The sequence below is a fragment of the Eubalaena glacialis genome, chromosome 13, assembly GCF_028564815.1.
Source record: "Eubalaena glacialis isolate mEubGla1 chromosome 13, mEubGla1.1.hap2.+ XY, whole genome shotgun sequence".
NCBI classification, from domain to species: Eukaryota; Metazoa; Chordata; class Mammalia; order Artiodactyla; family Balaenidae; genus Eubalaena; species Eubalaena glacialis.
Window position 1 is genome coordinate 26,443,373 of NC_083728.1, and position 21,038 is coordinate 26,464,410.

The 21,038-nt window shown below is 51.0% G+C and overlaps 1 protein-coding gene across 1 annotated transcript; it reads right to left on the minus strand.

Moving 5' to 3' along the window:
• Window positions 1-642: 642 nt before the first annotated feature.
• Window positions 643-20,617, minus strand: BPIFB1 (BPI fold containing family B member 1). The gene is made up of 15 exons (XM_061209173.1): window positions 20,503-20,617; window positions 17,822-17,957; window positions 17,007-17,114; window positions 15,929-16,078; window positions 15,077-15,158; window positions 11,943-12,006; window positions 10,096-10,181; window positions 8,909-9,088; window positions 7,906-7,959; window positions 7,257-7,415; window positions 5,167-5,234; window positions 4,224-4,269; window positions 3,258-3,321; window positions 2,226-2,302; window positions 643-675 (listed from the first exon to the last, which is right to left on the minus strand). Exons 1-15 carry the CDS (start codon window positions 20,615-20,617, stop codon window positions 643-645), a joined length of 1,422 nt encoding a protein of 473 aa, XP_061065156.1.
• Between the last annotated feature and the right edge of the window lie 421 nt (window positions 20,618-21,038).

Consider the following 21,038-nt stretch of genomic DNA (forward strand, 5'->3'; position numbering starts at 1 on the left):
TGGGAACTGTCTTCTCTCATTTCATCCTCACCACAGCTCTCCAAGGTGGGGACTAAGATTCTCCCCATTTTACAGAGAAGGAAGCTGAGGCCCAGAGAGGGGGAGCCACATTTTAGGGTCAAACAACCACTGAGGGGTCCAGGCCAGAACTCAAATCCTGCCTCCAGAGTCACACTGTTCAGCGAGCCCTCGACCCACCACATCACCAAGATCAACACAACGTGCGTACCCACAAGAGAGGTTGTCCTACCGTAGGTGGTCTAGAAGCTGACGTGGAAGGCAGGAGGGGGCAACTGGCTTTTTTATTCCTATCGCTCAGGGAGGTGGCCAAAACCTTGGACCTTGTCCACGTGTGTTTTGATGTCACCAAGACATGGCTTGGACATGGCTCAGATTGGCTCAGATGTGCCTGAACATGGCCTAGATGTGGCTTGGATGTCCAGTCCCTAAGCCTGCCAGGGGCAAAATGACCCCTGAGTTGGGACAAAGACACACTCCAGACTGCAGGAATCACAGACAAGTTTATTTATTGCAGAGAGGGCCAGTCTACAGAGCTAGCTTCCACACTCCCACTGAGACCCAGCTTGCATGGAAGGCCGCCATACAAGTCTTCACTGGGAGACAGGAAAATGGTCTGAGGTTCTACGAGGAGGCCGGGGTGACCACAAGGGCATCCTGGAATTGGAGGAGAAAAGTCAAAAAAGTTTTTTTAACATTCTGCCCTTTTGTGGTTTATGCTAGTTTATCCTCCACAAGGTGACTGCTGGCATTGGGGGTCATGACCCTGAACTCACTCATAAAAAATTCTTGGGAGGGTCAGAGCAGGAGCGTCTGTGTGTGAACAGTGACACCATGCAGGGGCCTGGGGCACAGGTAAAGTATCTGGGTGCAAAGTCTGGGATTATATAGGACTGTTGTCCCCAGGCCCAACAGATCAACAAAACTCCCAAGAAGTTTTGGAAAATGCAGATTCCTGGCTGTATCCATTGGGTCCCAGGCAGCTAAATTTTTAACAACACTCTGCCTTTTTTGAGGAAACTAAGTGTGATACAAGGAATGTAACCTATTAGATTTCCCCCAACATTCTATTATGGTAATTTTCAAATATACAGCAAAGTTGAAAGAATTTTATAGTGAACACTTGTATACTCATCACCTAGATTGTACCATTAACTTTTTTAAAGCCGTACTTGTTTAATCTCGGATCTATCCTTTTTTTTTCTGGCCATGCTGCACATCTTGTGGGATCTTAGTTCCCCACCAGGGATTGACTCGGGACCTTGGCAGTGAAAGCGCGGAGTCCTAACCACTAGACTGCCGGTGAATTCCCTCAAATCTATCCATTTATTCATTCCTTTGACTAGATTTTAAAACATATTATATTGTAAGGCTATAAAAAGGATATCAGTGTGCTGCTAGTCCAAAACAAATGAATAGAGCAAAACAGGAAATTTGGAAAAAGCAGATCCAAAGGGTGAAATGATACCTTTGTAACCCAAACTGCAAATGATGCTTTGCAACTTGATTAAAAAAAAAAAAGAGGACAGTTGCTAAATGCCCCCTAATAAGAGATACATGAAATATACTAACCTCCAGCCACCCAGTTGGATGGACACCTGTTGTGTCCATCCAACATGAATTAAATGCAGTATGTGTCTTAGATAAACTGCTTATATTATAATTGAATCATTGTATGTAGTTCATTAGTGCATGGCCTGTATGTTTAGACATCTGCTGGTTTTATGGGTGAGGAACTTGGGCTCAGAGAGGCCAAAGGATCTGCCTGAGGGCCCCTGGCTAGAGAGAGAGGCAGAGTTGGCATTTGAACTGGTCCTCTGGTCCCTGAGTCTAGACCCAGCCTAGGTATCGTGCACAGTATGCTGTCATAATTCTCCATCAAAGCCAGCTGAAGCATGGACACAGTTTTTGAGGGTGGGCAGCTGAAAATGAGTCAAATGTCAACTTGCCTTTGAAGCCAGTTAACAAAGCCTCCTACCCTTCCCTCTGCCAGGTGGGATGACAGGTAAGATAGAAAAGGCTGGAGGCTTATGACTCCAGGCTAGGACAGCCATCCTCTTCCACTTAAAGATGAGGACATGAGGCCCTGAGAGGAGAAGGGACTTGCCCAAGGTCCCCCATAAGTGACCAGAGGGGCCAGGATGGGAGAGCATCACCCACCTCCCATCCCTGGGCTCTCCCTGCGACTGTATGTTTAACCCACTCACCTCGGTCAGAGACCACGAAGCTGCCTCAAATCCCAAGGCATTCACCATTGACACTGAGATCCCGGATCTTAATTTGCCTGAAATCACAAGTGTGGTCAGAGAATGGTGGGCCTGGGGTGGGATTGGGCAGCCGTGGGCAGGCTCACAGTTCCTAGACCTGGCACTCCAGACTCAGACTGCCCCTTTTGCCTCTCCCTGTTCTCCAGCCCTAGCGTCCACCCAGCCTCATCTCCCCGCTCTTTGCCTCCAGCCCCAGCTTCTGGCTGCTCCAAAAGGTACCCTCACATCCTCTCATGCTCCTGCTCAAGAACCATCAGGGCCTCCCATCATCCACAGCACGTGCCTATACTTTGACATTTCTTACTCTAATAAAACAAAGACATGACAAAAGTCAGAGGTTACCAATTCTCCCGATCCCCATGACCTGGGGCTCAACAAGAATAATTCCATCCTTTTCTCTTGGCTTCCTCCACTACTGACACAAATAACAATGCCAACAACAGCAAAGGCTAAGAACTGTTGAACACTGACTGTGTCAGGCGCCCCCTCTCTGCCCCCATACAAACATCTTCTCCTTTATGCCTCTGAGGAAGGTGCTCTTATTTTCCCATTTTACAGATGGAGAAACTGAGGCTCAGGATGATAAGGCAGCTTGTCCAAGGCCAGGCAGCCAGCAAGAAGGGGAATCAGCACTTGAGCCCCGGTCTATCGGAGGCACATTGGGTGTGCTCTAGTTGTCTGTTTCCACCTCTGTCTCTCTCCTGCTGTCAGCCCTGTGAGCCTGGAGCATTGCCATGCATGCCTAGGCTCTGGCACGAGTGAAGAAATTGGGCTGGAATGCTGGAGATGGGAAAGCTCATTTCCAGGTGGATGACCTGGAAGGCTTCCTGGAGGAGGCAGAATTAGAACTAGGCTCTGAGGATAGGTGGAAAATAAATGAAAGGGGCCCCAAATGGAGACACAGGCAGGAGAAGTAAAGCACCTGCCCTCAACGCCCTGGGGACCAGGGGGATGGACAGCAAAGGGACGCACCGTTCTCGTTTGGCAGCAGGACGGAGGCAAGGATCTTGGTGGTGATGTCTTTCAGAAGTTCAGGCTGTGAAAGAGAAGGGGCCCAATCACCCTGGCTGAGAATCTGAAGTCCTCCCAGCCATTCCTAGAATGGGCACAGTCCCGCCCTCTGGCGAGGGCAGCTGGTGGAGATGCTGAATCTCAGGTTCTTGACTGGTCAGAACTGCAAGGGCTCCACGGACAAGATAGGCTGTGGGGGGAGGGGTGGGGCACAAACCAGGTGGCCCTAGATCCAGCAGGTAGGGGACTGGGGTACATTTGTGGGATGCATCCCTTGCCCTCAATCTCAAGGGCTCCACCGCTCTGTTTCAGCAGAATTCTCCAAGGGAATTTCACCCTGTTTCCCGAGGTTTTAACTTCTCAAGGGAAGCCAGAAGTCCTGATTTTCATGTGGAAACCTCCCCATTAAAAAATATTTGTCAAAAAAATTTAAAAGACAAAACAAAAGGGTGGAAAAATTTGCCCCTCCCCAAAACAAAGAAACAAATACCCCACCACAGCAGAAGACAGGATTCAGCCAATTTGAGATCTCTGATTCAGTCTGACTCAGACAGGGAAACTGAGGACTGGGGGGAAGGGGCTGCCCAGGGTCACCACTGAGATGAGTCTATATGAGTGAAATGAGATGTGAATAAAGGAGATTTGTTTTCCGTTTTAGGGTCAGAACTTTACAGAAGGGAAGTCCGTGTGTATCTGTGTGTTTGTGAATGTGTGTAGTCTCAGCTGTGTCTGGCATACAGTAGGTGCTCAGTAAACACCTGAACCAGGAGGTTGGACTTTGAGGCTGAGATCGGGGAGGCTGGCCAGCTCACCATGGGGCTGCCCGTGGGGACCTTGTTCAAAGCAAATCCTGGGCAATGTCTACTTCTGAGATGGACCATCCTCGGCAATCACCTGCATCCCCAGGGAAAATCTGTTCATACTCACATTGAACAGGCCAATGGCTGAGTTCATCAGGTGAATCCGATCAGAGCTGCAACAGAAGATGCCCATGAGGCTGGTCCCTCGGAGTCCCATTCATTCATTCATCAACTATTTACTGAGCACCTATTATGTACCAGACACAGTGCAGGCTCTGGATGTACAGCAGTGACCCAAATAAAATCCTTGCTTCATGGAGCTTACATTGTAATGCATGGGGGAAGCAGGGGGAGATAGCAAACAAATAGTTGCCCAAAGATCAGGCAGAAAGATCACCCCCAGGAGTGAGGACCATGGTGGACTGAGGATCTCTTTCTCCTTCTAAAGGGGGTACCTAATTCCTAGCTCCACTGTTTGTTGCCATGTAGGAATGCAGGCCACGGCGGCCAGATATTCTGATTTGTATATGTTGGCGACTAATTTATATTAAAAAACCTAACCCTATGTGGGCTGATGAAAACACATCCATGGGCTTGATTTGTCCCAGGAGGCTCCAGTTTGCAACCCCTCAACTCCCTTTGGGGCAGCAGGAGGGTGGTAGGATGAGGGGAGGACAGGCAGGGGTGTAGGAGGCAGCGGGAGCCGTGTGCTGCTGGGCTGGGCCCCATGGGGGCTCAGCATCTGGGCATGACTGTCACTGCCACTTTCTTGGTGTCCAAAATGGGCTGCCCCAGGCCGAGGGGATGGTGCTGGGAGGCCCCTTCCCGCGTGGCCAGGGTCAGCCTGCCCCGTGACTGCTGCGAGGCCATGTCCCTCTCTGCTTTCTCTCACACTCAGTCCTTGACAGTGGGACAGTCCCGGCAAGACAGCCTTTCTGCCCGTCCTGAAGCAGCCTTCACTCACACTGCCACCCCAGAGGCTCAAAACGCTGGGTGTTTAAAGAAACCAGTGGTCACCAGACAGGACTCATTTTCATCACCAGAATCTTCACAGTGATTTTCATGTTTACCTGATTTTGTTAAAGTTGAGCATAAGTAGGTCACCTCTGGTGTAAAACTGAGCTTCTGAGGTGGCTTCCTGCAACAAGAGAAACCCAGGCCCCATCTATTTAGAGGATGTGTGAGGTGTGGAGTGTGGGGTTCTGCAAGGAGGCTCTGGGGCCAAGCTGACACGGTCTGAATCTCAGCTGTTGGCTGTGACCTTGGGAAAGGGTCTGACCTCTGTGGGCCTCAAATTCCTTCTCTGTTGGGCTGGTACCTGTACCCACTCCCCATTGAAGAGACTGCACAGAGGATTACTGATCATGACAATGATGACAGTAGCCAATACACACGGAGCCCTCACTGTGTGTCAGGTGGTGTTTTAAGAGCTTTATCTGATCATCTCCTTTGATCCTCACGACTCTTGTGAAGTGAGTCCTATTATTACCCCATTGTAGAGGTGAGGAAACTGAGGGGCATCATCTTGACGCATGGGCTGGGGTGAGCCCAAGTGCCAGGCTCCAGCTCCAGGGCAGCTGCACCCAGAGAACAAACTTCTCCTGCAGGCCTGGGCTTGGTGACCTTTTGAAAACTGTCTGCCATTGGCCATGGAGGGGAAGTCCCCAGAGAGTGAGGCTGGCCAGGGGCAGTCCACTTCCCCTGCTGGTTGGGGGCTCAGAGTATCCTCCCACACAGGAAGCCAGGGCACTGTGCATCCTGTAGTTGTGTGAATGGTGCCCGCTGCCGTGGCGTGTGGACAGCCTGCACAGGACATGCAGCGACCCTCCTGTAAGGAGAGTGTAACGTTAGCCTCCAACAACCAGGTGGTGTCCAGATTCCTCGGCCTCACTTATTCAGGGCCCAGCCATGAACCTGGCCTCGTCTCTTCCTCCTCCCTGTCCTCTGTGCGATACAGCTGGTGGCCCACTCAGGTCCTTTTTTCGGGTGGGGCATCCATTCCTCAGCTGCTGAATGCTGCTGTTAACAGTGCCCAGCCGTCCCCTTGTCTGGGGAACTGCCCTTGCTGGAGCGGAGCGGCCTTGCTGGGAGGTTATGTTGTGCCTACTCTGGGGGCAGTTATGGCCAACAACTGAAGGACAAGGGGGTACAAAAGGCCAGCCTTCTTGTTTCAGCCTGGGCTCGACTCTGTGGTGCCACCATGCTCCCGAGCTCTCTGTGGGGTGAAGCAGAAGCGAGCCTCCAGCTGAGACCACATCCTTGCTCAGTCCTTCTCCTGGGAGCTCTCCCCCAATACATCACTTTTATAAGAGTCTTTGTCTCGGGCCTGTTTCTAAGGGCCCCATCTCAGATACCTTCCTACTGGGCTTGCCCTTTCATGACTCCCAGCCCCATACCTTTACGCACAGGATCCCCCTATATAGAAGCTCTGAGATCTGACCTGTTGGGGTTACTGCGAAAATCAGTTAAGAACTTACTTGGAGATGATTTAGTTCTGTTCATACTTCAGAAGAGGAATTACCCCTTTCCCTCTCAGGCCTGTGGTTTGGATAGAGACAAACCCAATCCCCCACTCCTGTGTGTTTGTGTGTGTGTGTCCCAGCTCAGAAAATTTACATATTTCATTTTTCTGGCCACGCTGGTTGGTTCATGAACGGGCACTTGACCCTAACTAACTCAGCCAATGAGAGTCAGGTTTGGAAGTTCTGCTGGAACTACTGGGAAAGAGAAGCTTTTCCATTGGGGTTGCCAAGCGGATAGGTTATAAGCCTGATGTAGCTTGGGGGCACTTCCATGAAGGGATAACCTGCCTGAGGATGAAGGTAGCACAAAGAAAAACAAGGGAAGAGAGAAGAATGAAGATGACATTGCTTGAACACCTGGATCCAGCTATTCCTGAAGCCATCTGACCTAGACTTTTCAGTTATACGAGCTAATACAATTCATTTTGTGCATGTGAATTAAATTTCTGCCCAAAGATCCTGACTAATAAAGAGCTGGGCCCCCAAATCTCCTGATTCTTGGTTCAGAATTCCCTTCCCCTATCCCTGCGAGATAAAAAGAGTGGTGGAAAGGTTTAGCAAAGCAAGAGGGGTGAACAGGAATAGTGGACAGGGGGGTCTCCCAGGTTGCTGCCAATGTCTCAGACAACTGAACTCACAATGCCCAGGGTGAAGAAGGGGCGGTAGGCTTCATTGGTGGCAAATACTTCCAGCATGATCAGTTGGGCCACCTTGGCATTGCCCTGGTCCACAAGGAGCTCTGGGGTCTCCTGAGTCAGGATCTTCACGATTTGTGTGGGCCCCAGCTGATTTGCTGCCTGAAAGGACATCAGACCCACATGTGACCTCCCAAGTGCCTCACCATGGCCTGCCGGCCCCATGCGGCCCCATGTGGTCTGGCTGCTGTCAACATTCCTGGACTCCCTGCTTCCTCAGATCTTGGAATAGACTGCTGCTCTCCCCATCTCACAGCCTTTGGTTTTGCTTCTCCCTATATCTGGAATACTTTTCCCTTCAGGGAAGCCCTTCCTAATCTCCCAGACTCTATCAGGTGCCCCAGTAGTGGTCTCATAACCCCTAGAATCTGTCCTTTGTCACCACACTTGTAACTGAATTATTATCTGTGTAATTATTTGATTCAGGTCAAACTGTCCTGTTAGATTGAAATCTCCGTGAGGACTGGGACCAGTCTGTTACAGTCACCAGTGCTCGAAGGACAGAGCAGTTCCACACGTACTTTACTCCCCAGAGGCCAGTAGACAGACCACAGCAAACACCCTTCAGGCTGCAGATGGTAAATGGACCAACCTTTTCACTGATCACCTTGATGCTTGACTTCAGCCTGCGGGCCATCTCAGGAAGCTAAGGAAGAGAGGAAGCCAGAGCAGGTCCGCTGGCGGGGAGAGGGGAGACACACCTCCAGCAGCCCCACTGCTGGGATCCCCCAAACCGCAGAAAAGCTGGGAGGGCCTGGTGGTCCAGTGCACATGCCTGTCCCTGGTGGGAAACATCCCCTATGTCAGCGGCTGTGGAGAATGAAGTCCCCGCCGGCCTGGACTTTTATTGTGGGTTGGTGGTGCTCGTGGGTCTGTGGGCGGCTCCCTGTTCTCAGAGGACATAGAGAAGGGACCGAATTCTTACTATAGTCATGAATGTGGTTGCTGGTGACCACTCCCCTTTTCTCGTCACCCCCGCCCCTCACCCTGACTTCTAATCCCCGAGAGCTTGGTGATCTGTTGTCTGTCAGCTGACCTGAAGTCCTGTCCCGCTTCCCTAACTTTGGGCCAACCCTATCCCCTTCTGGGCCTCAGTTTCCCCATCGGTCACCCCGGTGAGGTGGCACACTCCAGTTGACTAGTGGTGGTTGTCTGCTGTGCTGGATTGATAAGGATTCTGCGGCTGTGTCAGCATCCAGGGTCAACAGGAAGGAGGGCCCTGAGAGATTAGTGATGTCTGCCGTGGGTCCTGCAGTGAACAGCGGTGGTGCAGTCACCATCCCAGGGCCAGTCAGAATCTAAAATGCCCTTTGGACAGGCCTGTTATTTGGTAGAGGAAGCAGGCGTTTCAGGTTCCAGGAGGGCAGAACTAGGACTGGCGCTGGATGTTACAGGGAGGTTTTCAGCTTTGGAGTTATATATCAGAGGCAGGGTCTGTTTGATAAGGGAGTGAGCTCTCTATCACTGGAGATACGTAAGCTGAGCCTGACAGGTGGTGCCTGCTTAGGATAGGAGTCCTTGTGTCCCCGTTGATTCAGGAAATCCCCATGATGCGGCAGAGGTGGCTTCACGCTCTGTCCCATGCTGAGGCTTACCACATAGTCCAACAGGACCATGAGTTCTCCTGGAGGGAGCAAGGCAGCTACTGCAGCATTCACCACGTCCTTCCTCATGGTGAGGCTGAAAGGGGTGTGGTGTAGGGAGGGCAGATTCAGGGAATCCACACTGTCATTGAACAGCTTAGTCACCTTTCCTTCCGAGTCCACCAACTTGGCCTAAGGAGACACAGAGCAGAGAGTTGTCTGGGAACTTTAACTCCACGACGTATCCAGTAATAACCTAGAAGGAAATGACACCATTCAGCTTGTTCCCCTTTCTGCATTTGCTGTCAGGAAACTCAGCCTGGCATTCAGTGCTTTGCTGTAGATGATGACTTATCTCAGGTGCCTAGCAACATCGACTGCACTTGCACCCCTCAGGTAATCTCTGATTTTTAAAAAATCTAGATGTCTTATGTGGCATTTAGGTTTCAACTTCTCAGATACCTCACAAACCCTTTAGATGAAGGGAAAATTCAAGACTACAACAGAATGGGTGGAAATGTTTGATGCTGCTGTTTTCCAAGGATCCATGAAAACTGGTCTGAGATTCACGCTGCCTTGCTTGAACTGGTCCCTGAGGGCGTCCAGCCCCAGTGTGGGTGGGCGGCTCCACATTTTATAGAGAACCGATGGTTACTGGTTTCTTGCCAGGTCCCATGCAGCCTCATTTCTTCCTCTCCTTGGTGACCATTGTTATTACATTTTACAGATCAGGAAATTGAGGCTTAGAGGGGTGAAGAAACTTGCCCAAAGTCACACACCAGGGAGCTGTGGAGCTGGGAGAGAAACTTAGGTCTGTGTGATCCTCAGTGATGTGTCTCCATCCTGGGCTCTTGTTCAAGGTCACCAGATATTTGAGGAATGGAAGGGGCTTGCCTGAGAGAAAGGCCAAGAGCCCCACACACTCTGGACCCTGACTGGAAAAATCAGGGTTGGAGGAAATCAGGTCACTGGGGTCGATGTTCTGTGTGTGGCCTGTAGCTTCCAGCTGCTGATTTTTCTCCATCAGAATGGTTTACATGGGACATGTTCAGCCTGTTGAGATTCTTCTAAATCAGCCTGTGTGTCCTAACTGTGACTGGCATTTTCTCCCCTGAAACAGACCCATGGTGTCTGACCCTTGGGGGTCAGAGAAGGGCAGTGATGTCCCCACTTTCTCCTTGAGGTCCCATGACACTCACCCCCAGGATGAGATGAACAACATTATGGTCGATGGCAGGAGACATAAAGTCAAACTCCAGATGGTCAGAGTTGAGAGAAACGGGCACTGCTCAGGGAGAAGAAGAAAGTTGTGTGAGGGTGGAGGACAGTATTGGATGGGGTGGTTTGGGGCTGCTTTTGGCTGGAGCAGCATTATTGCATGAGGTGGAGTAAGGGAAGGAGCAGGTGTAACAATGATGTTGATAAGGACCATGATAAACATGATGATGATACTGACTGACATTTATTGAGCATATATCAAGCACCAGGTAACGTGTTAAACCTTTACATGTGTTAGCTCATGGAATCCTCACAATAACCTTAGGAGGTAGGTCCTACGATTACCCTCATTTTACAGATGGGGAAACCAAGGCTCACAAAAGTGAAGTGACTTGTGTCCCTCAAGGGCATACTGTGAAAGGATCTGAACCCAGTCGGTCCTATGCCAATGTTCTGGTTTGGAACAAAACTGACCTACTGCTTATACCTGTCTACCTCCCCCACCAGACAGATTTGCACACCCCCCCCAGGGGGGCGGGGTCTGGGTCTGTGCTAGGGATCGCGTGCGTTTGCCTTGGGATTCCCCACTTGGCCGCCAGATGGCGGTGGCGTCTCATGTGCCCGGGCTGTTGGGCGGAAAATGGAGAGGACTAGGGAGGGGCGCAGAGGCGGGCCGGGAGTTGGTCGTTGGTCTGCCTGCTCCTGGGGGAGGCCTCCTGCCCTGCCTCTGGGGAGCAGGGGAGCCGGACAGACTTGGGTTTGAGCCCCAGCGGCCTTGGCTAGCCTCTGAACCTCAGTTTCCTCATCTTAAAATGGGGAGAGAGTAGTATTACTTGCCTCATAGGTTGTACAGGACTGGTACCTAGTAAAGTTGGCTCAAATCTGAATTAAACCAGACTTGGAACTTGAAGAATTGGGTTAAAGCCTTCCCCTATCACTAATTTCCTCTGTGAACTTGGACAAATGATTTCATTTCTGAGCCTCAGTTTCCTTATCTGTGAAGTGGGGTAATGATCCGCTCCACTTCATGGAGTTGTCTGAGGAGTCAGTAAGACAGTGTATATAAAATACTCAGCCCAAGGGCTTGGCCCAAAGCAGGTGCTCTATGGGTGCTGAATGCCTATTGATTCCATTCTCTTCTTTCCACTCCTCTCTGGTGGCTTTGAATGAACCTCTTCAGATCCCAAAAGAGTAGATGGTAGCATTTTCTTCTTCCCACCAATCCCCTCTCTGAGGGGTCCAAGAACTCAGAATTTCACTGTGAGTGATCTGAGGATACAATTTATTTCTTCCCTAGTAGCCCATAGTAGTCTCTGATCATCCATCCATCCATCCATCCATCCATCCATCCATCCATCTATCTATCCACCCATCCAGCACACATCTGTAAGCACCTCTCTGTGCCAGGCAGAGAACCTGCTATGTATCTGGAACTTTCCCATAAACTTTTAATCCTCACTAACAGTTCTGTGAGGTAGGGCTGCATAAACCCCATTTTATAGATGAGGAAACAGAATAAGGAGGTGGAGTTGACTTTTTCAAAGCCATGGAGCAAATCAGTGGCAGAACTGGGATTTGAACTTGCGTTTATCTGGGACACCCACTGGCTCACATAGAACCTTGCACGTACTGTGTGCTCATGAAGTCACAGTTGTGGTGATTTCCTGTCTGCTCATCCTGGGCAGGGATCAGGTGATTCTTGTCTCACTTGCTCCTGGGCCAAGTTGCTGCTCGGGCCTGATGGGGGGAGGCCTACCTTGGGTAGAGCCAGGGCCTGGAGGCCAGCTCAGCAGTCAAGGAGAAAGGTATGAGAGAGCGGCGCACCTACCCTTCGTCAGGTTCAGGAGGTCCGCACACATGTCCTCAAAGGCTGCCTTGATCACAGGACACAGCTGCAACAGCACAAATGCAGGGCCTCCATCAGCCAGGGGCCAGCACATAGCCCCACAGTTACCCATGCTCAGCTCTCCTGGGCTGAGTCCCGTCCCTGTGCCCACGGCCAGCCAGATTTTCACCCATGGGCTTGAGGACTCAGTGGTGCATCTACGTCCCCAGTCATCACCGCTGCTCAGAGCCCATCACAGCCTCTGGCGTCACTTGGCATCTTTTGCAATGGTTTGTCCCTTGCCCTGTGTCCAGGGTGTGCCTGGCCTGTCAGCTGTCCTCCCCTCAGACTCGTCATGTTCACAAGAGCCCACGTTTCCATAGGAGGAAAATGGAGAATGCGTTCCTTCATTCACTTCTTGAGTCAACACTTGGTACTGACTTCCTTCCACGTGTCAGGTTAGAATACAGGCCAGCAAGACAGACCCAACCAGATTTGCGAACAATCTCTGTGGGTTTCTAGCTCCAACACATCTCTTTGCCCCCCGAACTCTTCTCCCCTCAAAATTGCAGCAGTTCTCAGCAGGGGAGGATTTTGTCTCCCAAGAGACATTTGGAAATTACTGAAGACATTTTCAGTTGTCACAGTTTAGAGGGAGTGTTACTGGCATCTAGTAGGTGGAGGCCAGGGATGCTACTAAACATCCCTCAATGCACAGGGCGGCCGCCACAGCAAAGAATTAGGGGGCCCAAATGTCCATAGTGACAACCCCTGGCCTGAGCTGTTCTTCTTGGGGAGGAAGTTAAACAATTGACTTACTTGACCATGGGGCCCAAAGGCCTTGTTCTCTGCTCTAGGCAGCCTGTTTTCCAGGGCAGTGCTCTGAGGTTTTGTCATTTTGTCTTAGGTACAATTTCCCCAGTGAAGAACCTTCTGGTTGACCACCCATTGCTACTCTCGAGAAATGACAATGCACTTTGACAAATGTTAATTTTTCCTATGAAAAACCTGTTCCCTGCTCCAGCTGCTTTGCCAACCCTGAGCCCAGGGAGGATGGAGGAGTTGAGCTCAGGGACTCCCAGCATTCACTGTCTGTTCCTCATGGGAAAGGTGTCGCTGGCACCTTCTGCATCTTCTCCCACAATTCCCCTTCCTTCAGTTCCACCCCTGGGTCTCAACCCTGGCTACATATTAGAATCCTCCTCTGGGGCAGCTAGAATCCTCTGGGATACCAGGGCACCACCAGGCCAATTAAATCTGAATCTCTCAGGTTGAGCCCTGATATCAGTATTTTAAAAAGCCTTATCAAGAGGTTTTGATGTGCAGTTGGGGTTGGGACCCACATATTTACACTGAAAGGGGCATCAGCATTTTCTAGATAGGCTCCTGCCAGATTTAAACATGCTGCGCCTTTTTCCCTTCATGCCAAGTAAAATATTCGTAGGACTGTAGTTTCAAATCCAGTGATTCATGGTGGGGAACCATGATGATTAATGGAATGCCAGTTTTCTCAAATTGTTCACTGTATTTGGCTTTTCACCCTTAAAAACAGATATCATGCAAAGAACATTTTATAATCCCAAGTTCTTGCCATCTTTTCTAGTGGAAGACACGTTTTTAGCTATTCAAGTATAATGCCAGTTAAAATATGATTTTGCTGGAGGCTGGGAAGAAATTTCCAGCTGGCTCTACTTTAAGAAACTGCCACCTTTAAATAGAAAAAAAAAAATTTCTTAAGAGAAAAAATACCTCACATAAGTGAAGCTAAGTTTTACAAATTATTCACTTTCAAAGTTCTTTCAGAAGGCTCTCTGGAATGGTTTTAAGAAGTATTAAATATGGTGCAGCTATTAAAATAGTTATGAATATCATACAACGGCATAGGAAATAGATATACCGTAGAGGATATCAAATAATATTGATGCCGAGTGCAGCCACATAAAAATCTGAGTGCATGTGGATGGAGATTTGGAAAACAACATGCAAAAGAAAAAATAGCCGCCAAGTTAAGGTAGAAGGATTATGGGTATTTTTTTGCCAAAAGTTTTGGTTATAATAGTGTGTTTTCCATTCAAAAGAGTTTTTTTATTAAAAATATGTTAATTATCTTATGAGGTGTTTTTATTATTTATTTATTTCATTTTGGCCACGCGGCGCAGTGCGGCATGCAGGATCTTAGTCCCCTGACCAGGGATCGAACCTGCGCTCCCTGCAGTTGAAGCATGGAGTCTTAACCACTGGGCTGCCAGGGAAGTCCCTGACAAGGTGTTTTTAACCCCAGGAGAATCACAGTTGTGAACACATCTTGGAATTTACAGTGAAAATCAATGGTCACAGTGGATGAATCCAACTTATAGAATTTTCGTTTACCTGTGACATTGAAGGGACATATAAAATGAGATGGATTCGTGTTTACTGACTCAGAGAAATAAGTCCAACAAGACCTGGTGGGTGACAAACCCCTGACGACACAACCAGGATGGTGTGAGGCCCTGGTGCGCTAGAGCCAGCTTGGACCAATTTACGAGGGCCAACTGTTAAATTTTCAGGAATATCTGAGCTTGGTGCTAAACCTGACATTATTAAAAATTAAATTGTATAAACTTACAATTAAATAAGTTATGCTAAGATCAAAGTCAATGAAAACTCAAAACTCATTACTTCCTAATTATTTTGTTTTATTTTACTGTTATCTATTGTTCTTAGCTTATTTACGTCTATTGTACCTGCATGGTGGAAATGCCATACAAGAGTGGGCTACCAGGCATCTCTTCCTGACTCTGTTCAGTGACATCACACTAGTAGCTTGAAATTGGCAATGGAAGGGGTGTTTACATCAAGGAAATCAGTAAATGTTACAAATCAGAGCTCCCTTCCTTCAACCAACCCCTCCTGAGTCAATTGTGAGCAATTTATCAGCACATCACTGTTCAAGGTCCCCTGGCTGACTTTTGGGAGTTTCATTACTTTGATCTCAAGGATCCACTGCTGAAAGAGTGACCCAAGCCCAGAAGCTTCCCACTCAAGGAAGCTTCCTACTCAAGGAAGCACAGGTCCCTTAGCACCAGCGTGCAGTTCCATCCCCAACCACAGGGGAAGCAAGCTTCACAGGCCAGAGAGACCCTGATTCCACTTACCTCGCTTTTCACCAGCTTGGGCAGGGCTGCCACCAGGAGGCTTATGACCTTGTCAGCTAAGGAGTTGAGCAGGAAGGAGAGCCTTCCCAAGAGGAGAAGAGGAGAGAGATGAGGCAGGGTCAGAGATGATCACCACTCCCCTGTTTTACAGAAGGGGAGACTGAGTCCAGGGGAGGAAGGAACTTGCCCAAGGCCCAGGGCCTGTTAGAAACAAGGCTGGGTGTAGACCCTGAGCCTGGTGTAGACAGTGGCAGACAGTTCTCAGGGACAGGGCCTGGGGGTTGTCTTTAGGAATTTGTGCTGGACACTGGGATGAGGGCAGTTGGCATTTCCCCCCATTCTCCTACTAAGGAGAGATGGAGGGAAGCACCATGTCTTTGAGCATCTGTTGTGTGCCCTGCCCTCAGCTGAGTGCTTAGCGCTACTGCCCTGTTAATCCTCTCACTGTGGCCTGGAAGGTGAGGCATGGGGAGGTGACTTGCCCAGCGTCACCTGGACAGTAAATGAAGGAGACACGTTTGCCTGACTCCACAGTTTATACCCATGGCTCCACCCTAGCCTACCTGTGTGGTTTGAGGGGCCTAGGAAAGAGCCTCCTCTCCACCTGCAAATGTTTGCCCCAATTTCTGGCATGATGCCTGAAATCCCATCATTATCGCTTCACCCTTGATATCTTGAGCTCTCTTTGGCATCACAGATTTCTTGGAGGGAGCTCCAGATCAGGAGTCAGGAGAGATAAGTCCTTTTCTTTCTGTGGGCTTCAATGTTCTCCATCGGTAAAATGGGGCCAGGACACCACCTGGCTTCCCTCCTAGGCATGCCAGGAGCCCAGTGGGAGGAGGTCATACTCACTTATGTAACAGGCTGATGCGCAGCCTCCCGCGGGTGTTGGAGCAGTCGCTGAGGACCAGGCGGGTGTGGTCTCTCTCGCCAGTCTCCACGTGGATGATGGCTTGGGCCTCCACCTCCATGTGCAGCTCCACAATGGTCTTGACCAGGGGCCTGGGAGTGGAGGAGCCCCATGCTGTGAGCTCCATCTCAGCTTCAGACTGGATCAAGCCAAGCCTGCTGTCCGTCTCTGTCTCCTGGCTCTCACTCTTCCCTTCTCAGGCTCCTTGCTGGGGTCTCCTCATCTCCTCAACTGTTGACTTCATTGTGTCCCAGGCTCAGTTTCTGGATTCCTCTCCTGGTTTAAATCCTCTGCATATGTCAGTAGCTTCCAAACTTATACCTAACTCACTTCTCAAATGTCTTACAGGCATCTCAGATTTAACATGTACAAACTGAACTATGGATCCTTCCCCAAATCCTCTCCTCTCATGATCTTCCCTGTTTTGTTTGCTGGCCACTCCATGCTGCCTTGTCCCCTCAATCTCCCCTCTCCCCCCGCCCAGCCCTGAGCCCCCATTCAATCTGTCAGGAAATCCTGTTGTGTCCTCTGAGACATATTTGGAATCTGTCTACTTCTCACCACCTTCCTGTTCCTAAACCCTGGTCCATGCTATTATTGTCTCCTCCTGAACTATTGCAGTAGCTTCTGGATAGCCTCCCTGTCTCCACTCTTGCCCCTATACACAGCAGCCAGAGAGAGGGCTTCTTGAAGAATGTGAAATCATGTCATGTCCCTCCTCTGCTTAGAGCCCTGCACGGCGCCCATCTCACTTGGTAAAACCAAGTCCTCACCTTGACCCACAAGGCCCTGTACGATCTGGCCCCAGCTGCCTACTGGGGCACCACCTCACTGCCCCCTTTCCCCGCTCTCATTCCATTCTGTGAACAAGGCAAGTGCACTCTTGCCTGAGGGCCTTTGCACTTGCTCTGTCCTCTGCTTGGAACTCTCTTTTCCAGACACCTGCATGGAGGATGGGGGCGGGGAGAATGAGTGGAGGAAACTGTCAGGCCAGCTGTGCCTGACTGAGGGGACACTCACGTGTTGAATCCAGCTACCATATCCAGGGGAACACTGATCATCAGCTCCCGGCCATCATCTAGGGGTTGCACCTGCAGCTGGAGGATGCTGGCTGAGGTGACTTTCAGCCTGGATGGGACACGGGAGAGATGAGATTCATGCCTCATGTTCACTGAGCATCGTCCCCAGACCGGCTTCCCTCCATCCTTCCTGTCTCCAACCCCACAGTGCCCAGCCAGCGGCTGGACCCAAGCCCTGTGTGCTGACTCCTCCTCAGCACGGTCTTGCCCCCATCCTTCTCCTCTCCCCTTCCCGCAACACTTCCATGGCTCCCCCATCACTTAGGAGATGAATCCAAGCTCCTGGAGCTGACTTATAAGACCCTCTGTGCCCTGGCCCTGCTGATCTCTCCCTCTTGGCCCTGGGGTCTGAGCACCAGCCACTCTGACTCTCACCTCCCCCCCCCCCCCCACGCCTTTGCTCAGGCCAGCCCCTCTGCCTGGAATGCCATTTCTTCTTGTCTCCTGGTGGGCATGGAGTCATTGGCTCACCTGTCCCCTCCAATGAGAAGCATCGCCTTATTCCTTCACCCTCCCACCCCAGGTGACCTTCCTCTGAGGTCACCCCCCTTAGGGTTCCTGGGTCACTCTCTTACGGTTATTGTTACTCCTCTGGGAGCCTCTGAGGGAGAGGCTTTGTTTGATCCATCCTTCACGGTCAGGCACAGAGCTGATACCAACCAATGCTTGTTGACCGATTGGTTGAGCATGCAAAGCGTGTCCCGGGCAGACGTGTGGGCAAAGAGCTAGCTCCCAACTTGGCTCTGCTCCACTTACCAGATGATATGCTTCAGGATGGACTTCACCAGGCTGCTCAATATGCCCCCGGCCAACTCCTTCTTCATGGCACTGAGCAGCGGCAGCTGCTGCAGGGTGTTGACAGCATCGTGATCCTTCAGTTTCTGCGTCAGCACTGGAGACAGGTCCCAGGGATTAGGGTCCAGCAGGAGGGGCAAGAAGGATGGCTTGGTGGGGGCTCCAGGCTGGGAGGGGACATCACTCAGGGCTACTTGGACTGGGATATAAGGTGAGGGTATGGATGGCTTCATTCTGATCATCTCCACTGTGTAAATGTGACCTGGAGGACGATGGTCCAGATGGGGCACTTTCACATGAAGACTGTGGCTGGGCACAGGTGGGACCATTCACACCCTTGAACATTGCCAGCCTCTGCCGGGAGTGTTGGCCAGGACACTCGGCACACGGACCTGCAACTCTCTCCCTAGCCAGGGGCAAACACTCTGGAGCCAAGAGGCAGGGAGCTCATAAGGCCTTGTTTGGGGCTGTTTTGCTGCTGAAACTCACTTGCTAATGATTCTCTGACCTCCACATCCTATGGGCCTGTTGTCCAAAGAGCCCCACGTGCTGAGCAGAGAAAGGAAGAGCCAGGACCCCTGGGTTCTGGTCACTGCTGGACTTTTTTCCTGACAGCTGGAGCCCATTTGGCTTGTGTGTAGAGCAGGTCAGAGTGCTGGAGAGCTGATGCTCCAGAAGAAAACCTCAGCCAATGACTGATGGGAATTGGTGTATAAATACCCCAGTTCCCTCCACCCTTGCCCCCCACCCCCGCCATGGGGACACTGTGTCCCAGAGTCCCTGTGTGTCAGTGCCTCTTTGCCTGCCCTGTGACAATGGAGCTGGTCCCTGTAAATATTCCTCCTCTGCCAGCTGGTGCACTGTTCAGCACTGTCAGTAGAGGCTCTGGAGGGACATGGAGGGGGAAGGAGCTTCCCCTCCTGGCCCTGGTGCTCCTCTTGCCAGACTCCAGTGGCATCACCTCCCAGAGCTTCAGGCTGTGAGCTGAGTGGACCCCCGTGGCAGCCAGTGCTGGGGTCACCCCAGCTCCCTTCCAGGCAGTTACCCAGGGACAACTTCCCAGTGAGTCAACAGCAATCCCTTCGTCCAGGGGGCTGCTTCCCAAAGAAATCCATTTGCTCCTCGGCAGGCAGTTCTCTGCCAGGTGGCCTCAGCCTGCCAACCGTGGACCAGCTCTCACCCTGGACAGCTCAGGGACTTCCCCACCATTCAAGGGACTTCAACACACTCCTTCCATGAGTTCTGGGGAGGATTCTCTCCTCCAAGTTTCTTCTGTACTTGGATTTGAGCTCCCTGCTGCATCCCAATCCCTAGGGTCTCATTTGGTGTTCTCACTTTTTTTCCTTTTAGCCAATTTCTCAGTATTCCAATTCCTGCTAATAATTCTTTATACAAACCCATCTGTTGGGCTTACTGTGTGGTTTCTGCCTTCTGACTGGCCCTGACTAACACAGATGCCCAGGAGGACGGAGCTCCAGCTCCCGGTGGTAACTGACTTCCCCTTACCTGACTTGCTTCCCGCTCTCTTGCAGGTGTTTCCTGGGATCACCTCCAGAACGACCCACTTGCACACAGCTCCTGAACTCAGACTCTGCTGCTGGGGAACCTAAATGGCTGCTCTTCTCCAAGCTCCTTCTGGCTGAAATTCCATGTGCTTGTGATTCAGCGTGGGCCCAAGGCACATATGCCTCCCCAAAGAGTGTCAAGAGCTCTCTGCTCCCCATCCCTCCTAGGGGTTCCCTCCTCTGGTTACAATGCCTGTCTGGCCCTGCAGGACCTGGCCCATCCCTGCCCATCCAGACGCAGCCCAGGCCCACTGCATACAGAGGATTGGTCTCTACTTGCTCCAGTTGGACCTCCAGAGCCCACTGATTTTCTCCCTCTCAGGGGACAACACTGGAGCAGTGGTTCTCAACTGGGGCAATGTCCCCTGGGAGACACTTGGCAATGTCTGGAGACATTTTTGGTGTCACAGCTGGGCCGAGGATGCTGCTAAACAGCTAGAGTGCACAGGACAGCCACCCCCAACAGAGGTATTCGGCCCCCAATGTCAGCAGTGCTGAGGTTGAGAAGCTGAGCCGTAGAGATCATTAAGCTCTTGTTACTTCCTGTAACAAGAAGGTTGTTGTTACTTCCCAACAACCTAGGGAGGCGGACCCTCTTCCAGAGGAGGAAACCAGGGCTCAGGGAGTTGCCAGGGCCACAGAGCTGGAGCGCGATAAAGCTGTGCCCGTGGCCCAGGCGGCCAGACTCCCAGCTGAGGGTCTTTGCTCTGGAGATTAGTTGCACCCTGGGTCTAACTCAGAAGAGGTGCTCTGGCAAAGGGGTTTAAGTGAGAGCAGCTGGAGAGGCAGTTGCATCATCGCATGCAGTGGCCGCACACCCCTTCTGCAGGCCATGGAACCTCAGAGTAGTGTGTTTTGGAATTGTGGAATTTAAGAAGGGGATCTTGGAATCATGGACTCTTGAGATCGTAGACACTCCCAAATTTTGTAACTCACCCAATCAAGTCTCACCCAAGACCTGGGATCCCAACAATGCCTTGCATACCCCAGTGATGGGGAACTCTCTCCCTCCTTTGGAGGGCTGCTTTACCTGCCCCCTTGCCTTATGGTGGTGAGGCCTGGGCGGCCAAGACTTACTTTGTTTGATGACTTCTGGGCCGAGGCTGAGAACCGCAGGAGGGCTGAGGGTGGCTCCCACCAGATTGGCTGTCAGCAAACCACAGAGGAAGGTGAAGGTCCGTGGGCTGGCCATCTTCTTGGGGGTTGGCAGGTGGCACATGGCACAATCTGGAGTGAGCACAGAGGGCCCTGTTAGCTGGGAAGAGAGACCCAGGCCAGGCCCACCACGCCTGGTGACTTGGGGCATGGAGTCCAGGAGAGGCTGTTTAGTGAGATGGTCAATAGAGTGGGCTCTGGAGCCCTACTGGGTCTCTGTGTCCTTAGACAATCAACTTAACCTCTCTGTGCCTCAGTTTTCTCATCTGGAAAATGGGCATCATAACCACTACTTCATGGAGTCGGGATTAAATGAGTTAATATCTAGAAAGCATTTAGCACAGTGCCTTTCTCATGGCAAGCACTTGGAAAATATTAGCTATTTTCTTACAGGACAAAACAGTGCTCAGGACAAAACACTTCTGCTTCTTCAGTTCCTCAGCCAACTTCACTTCCTG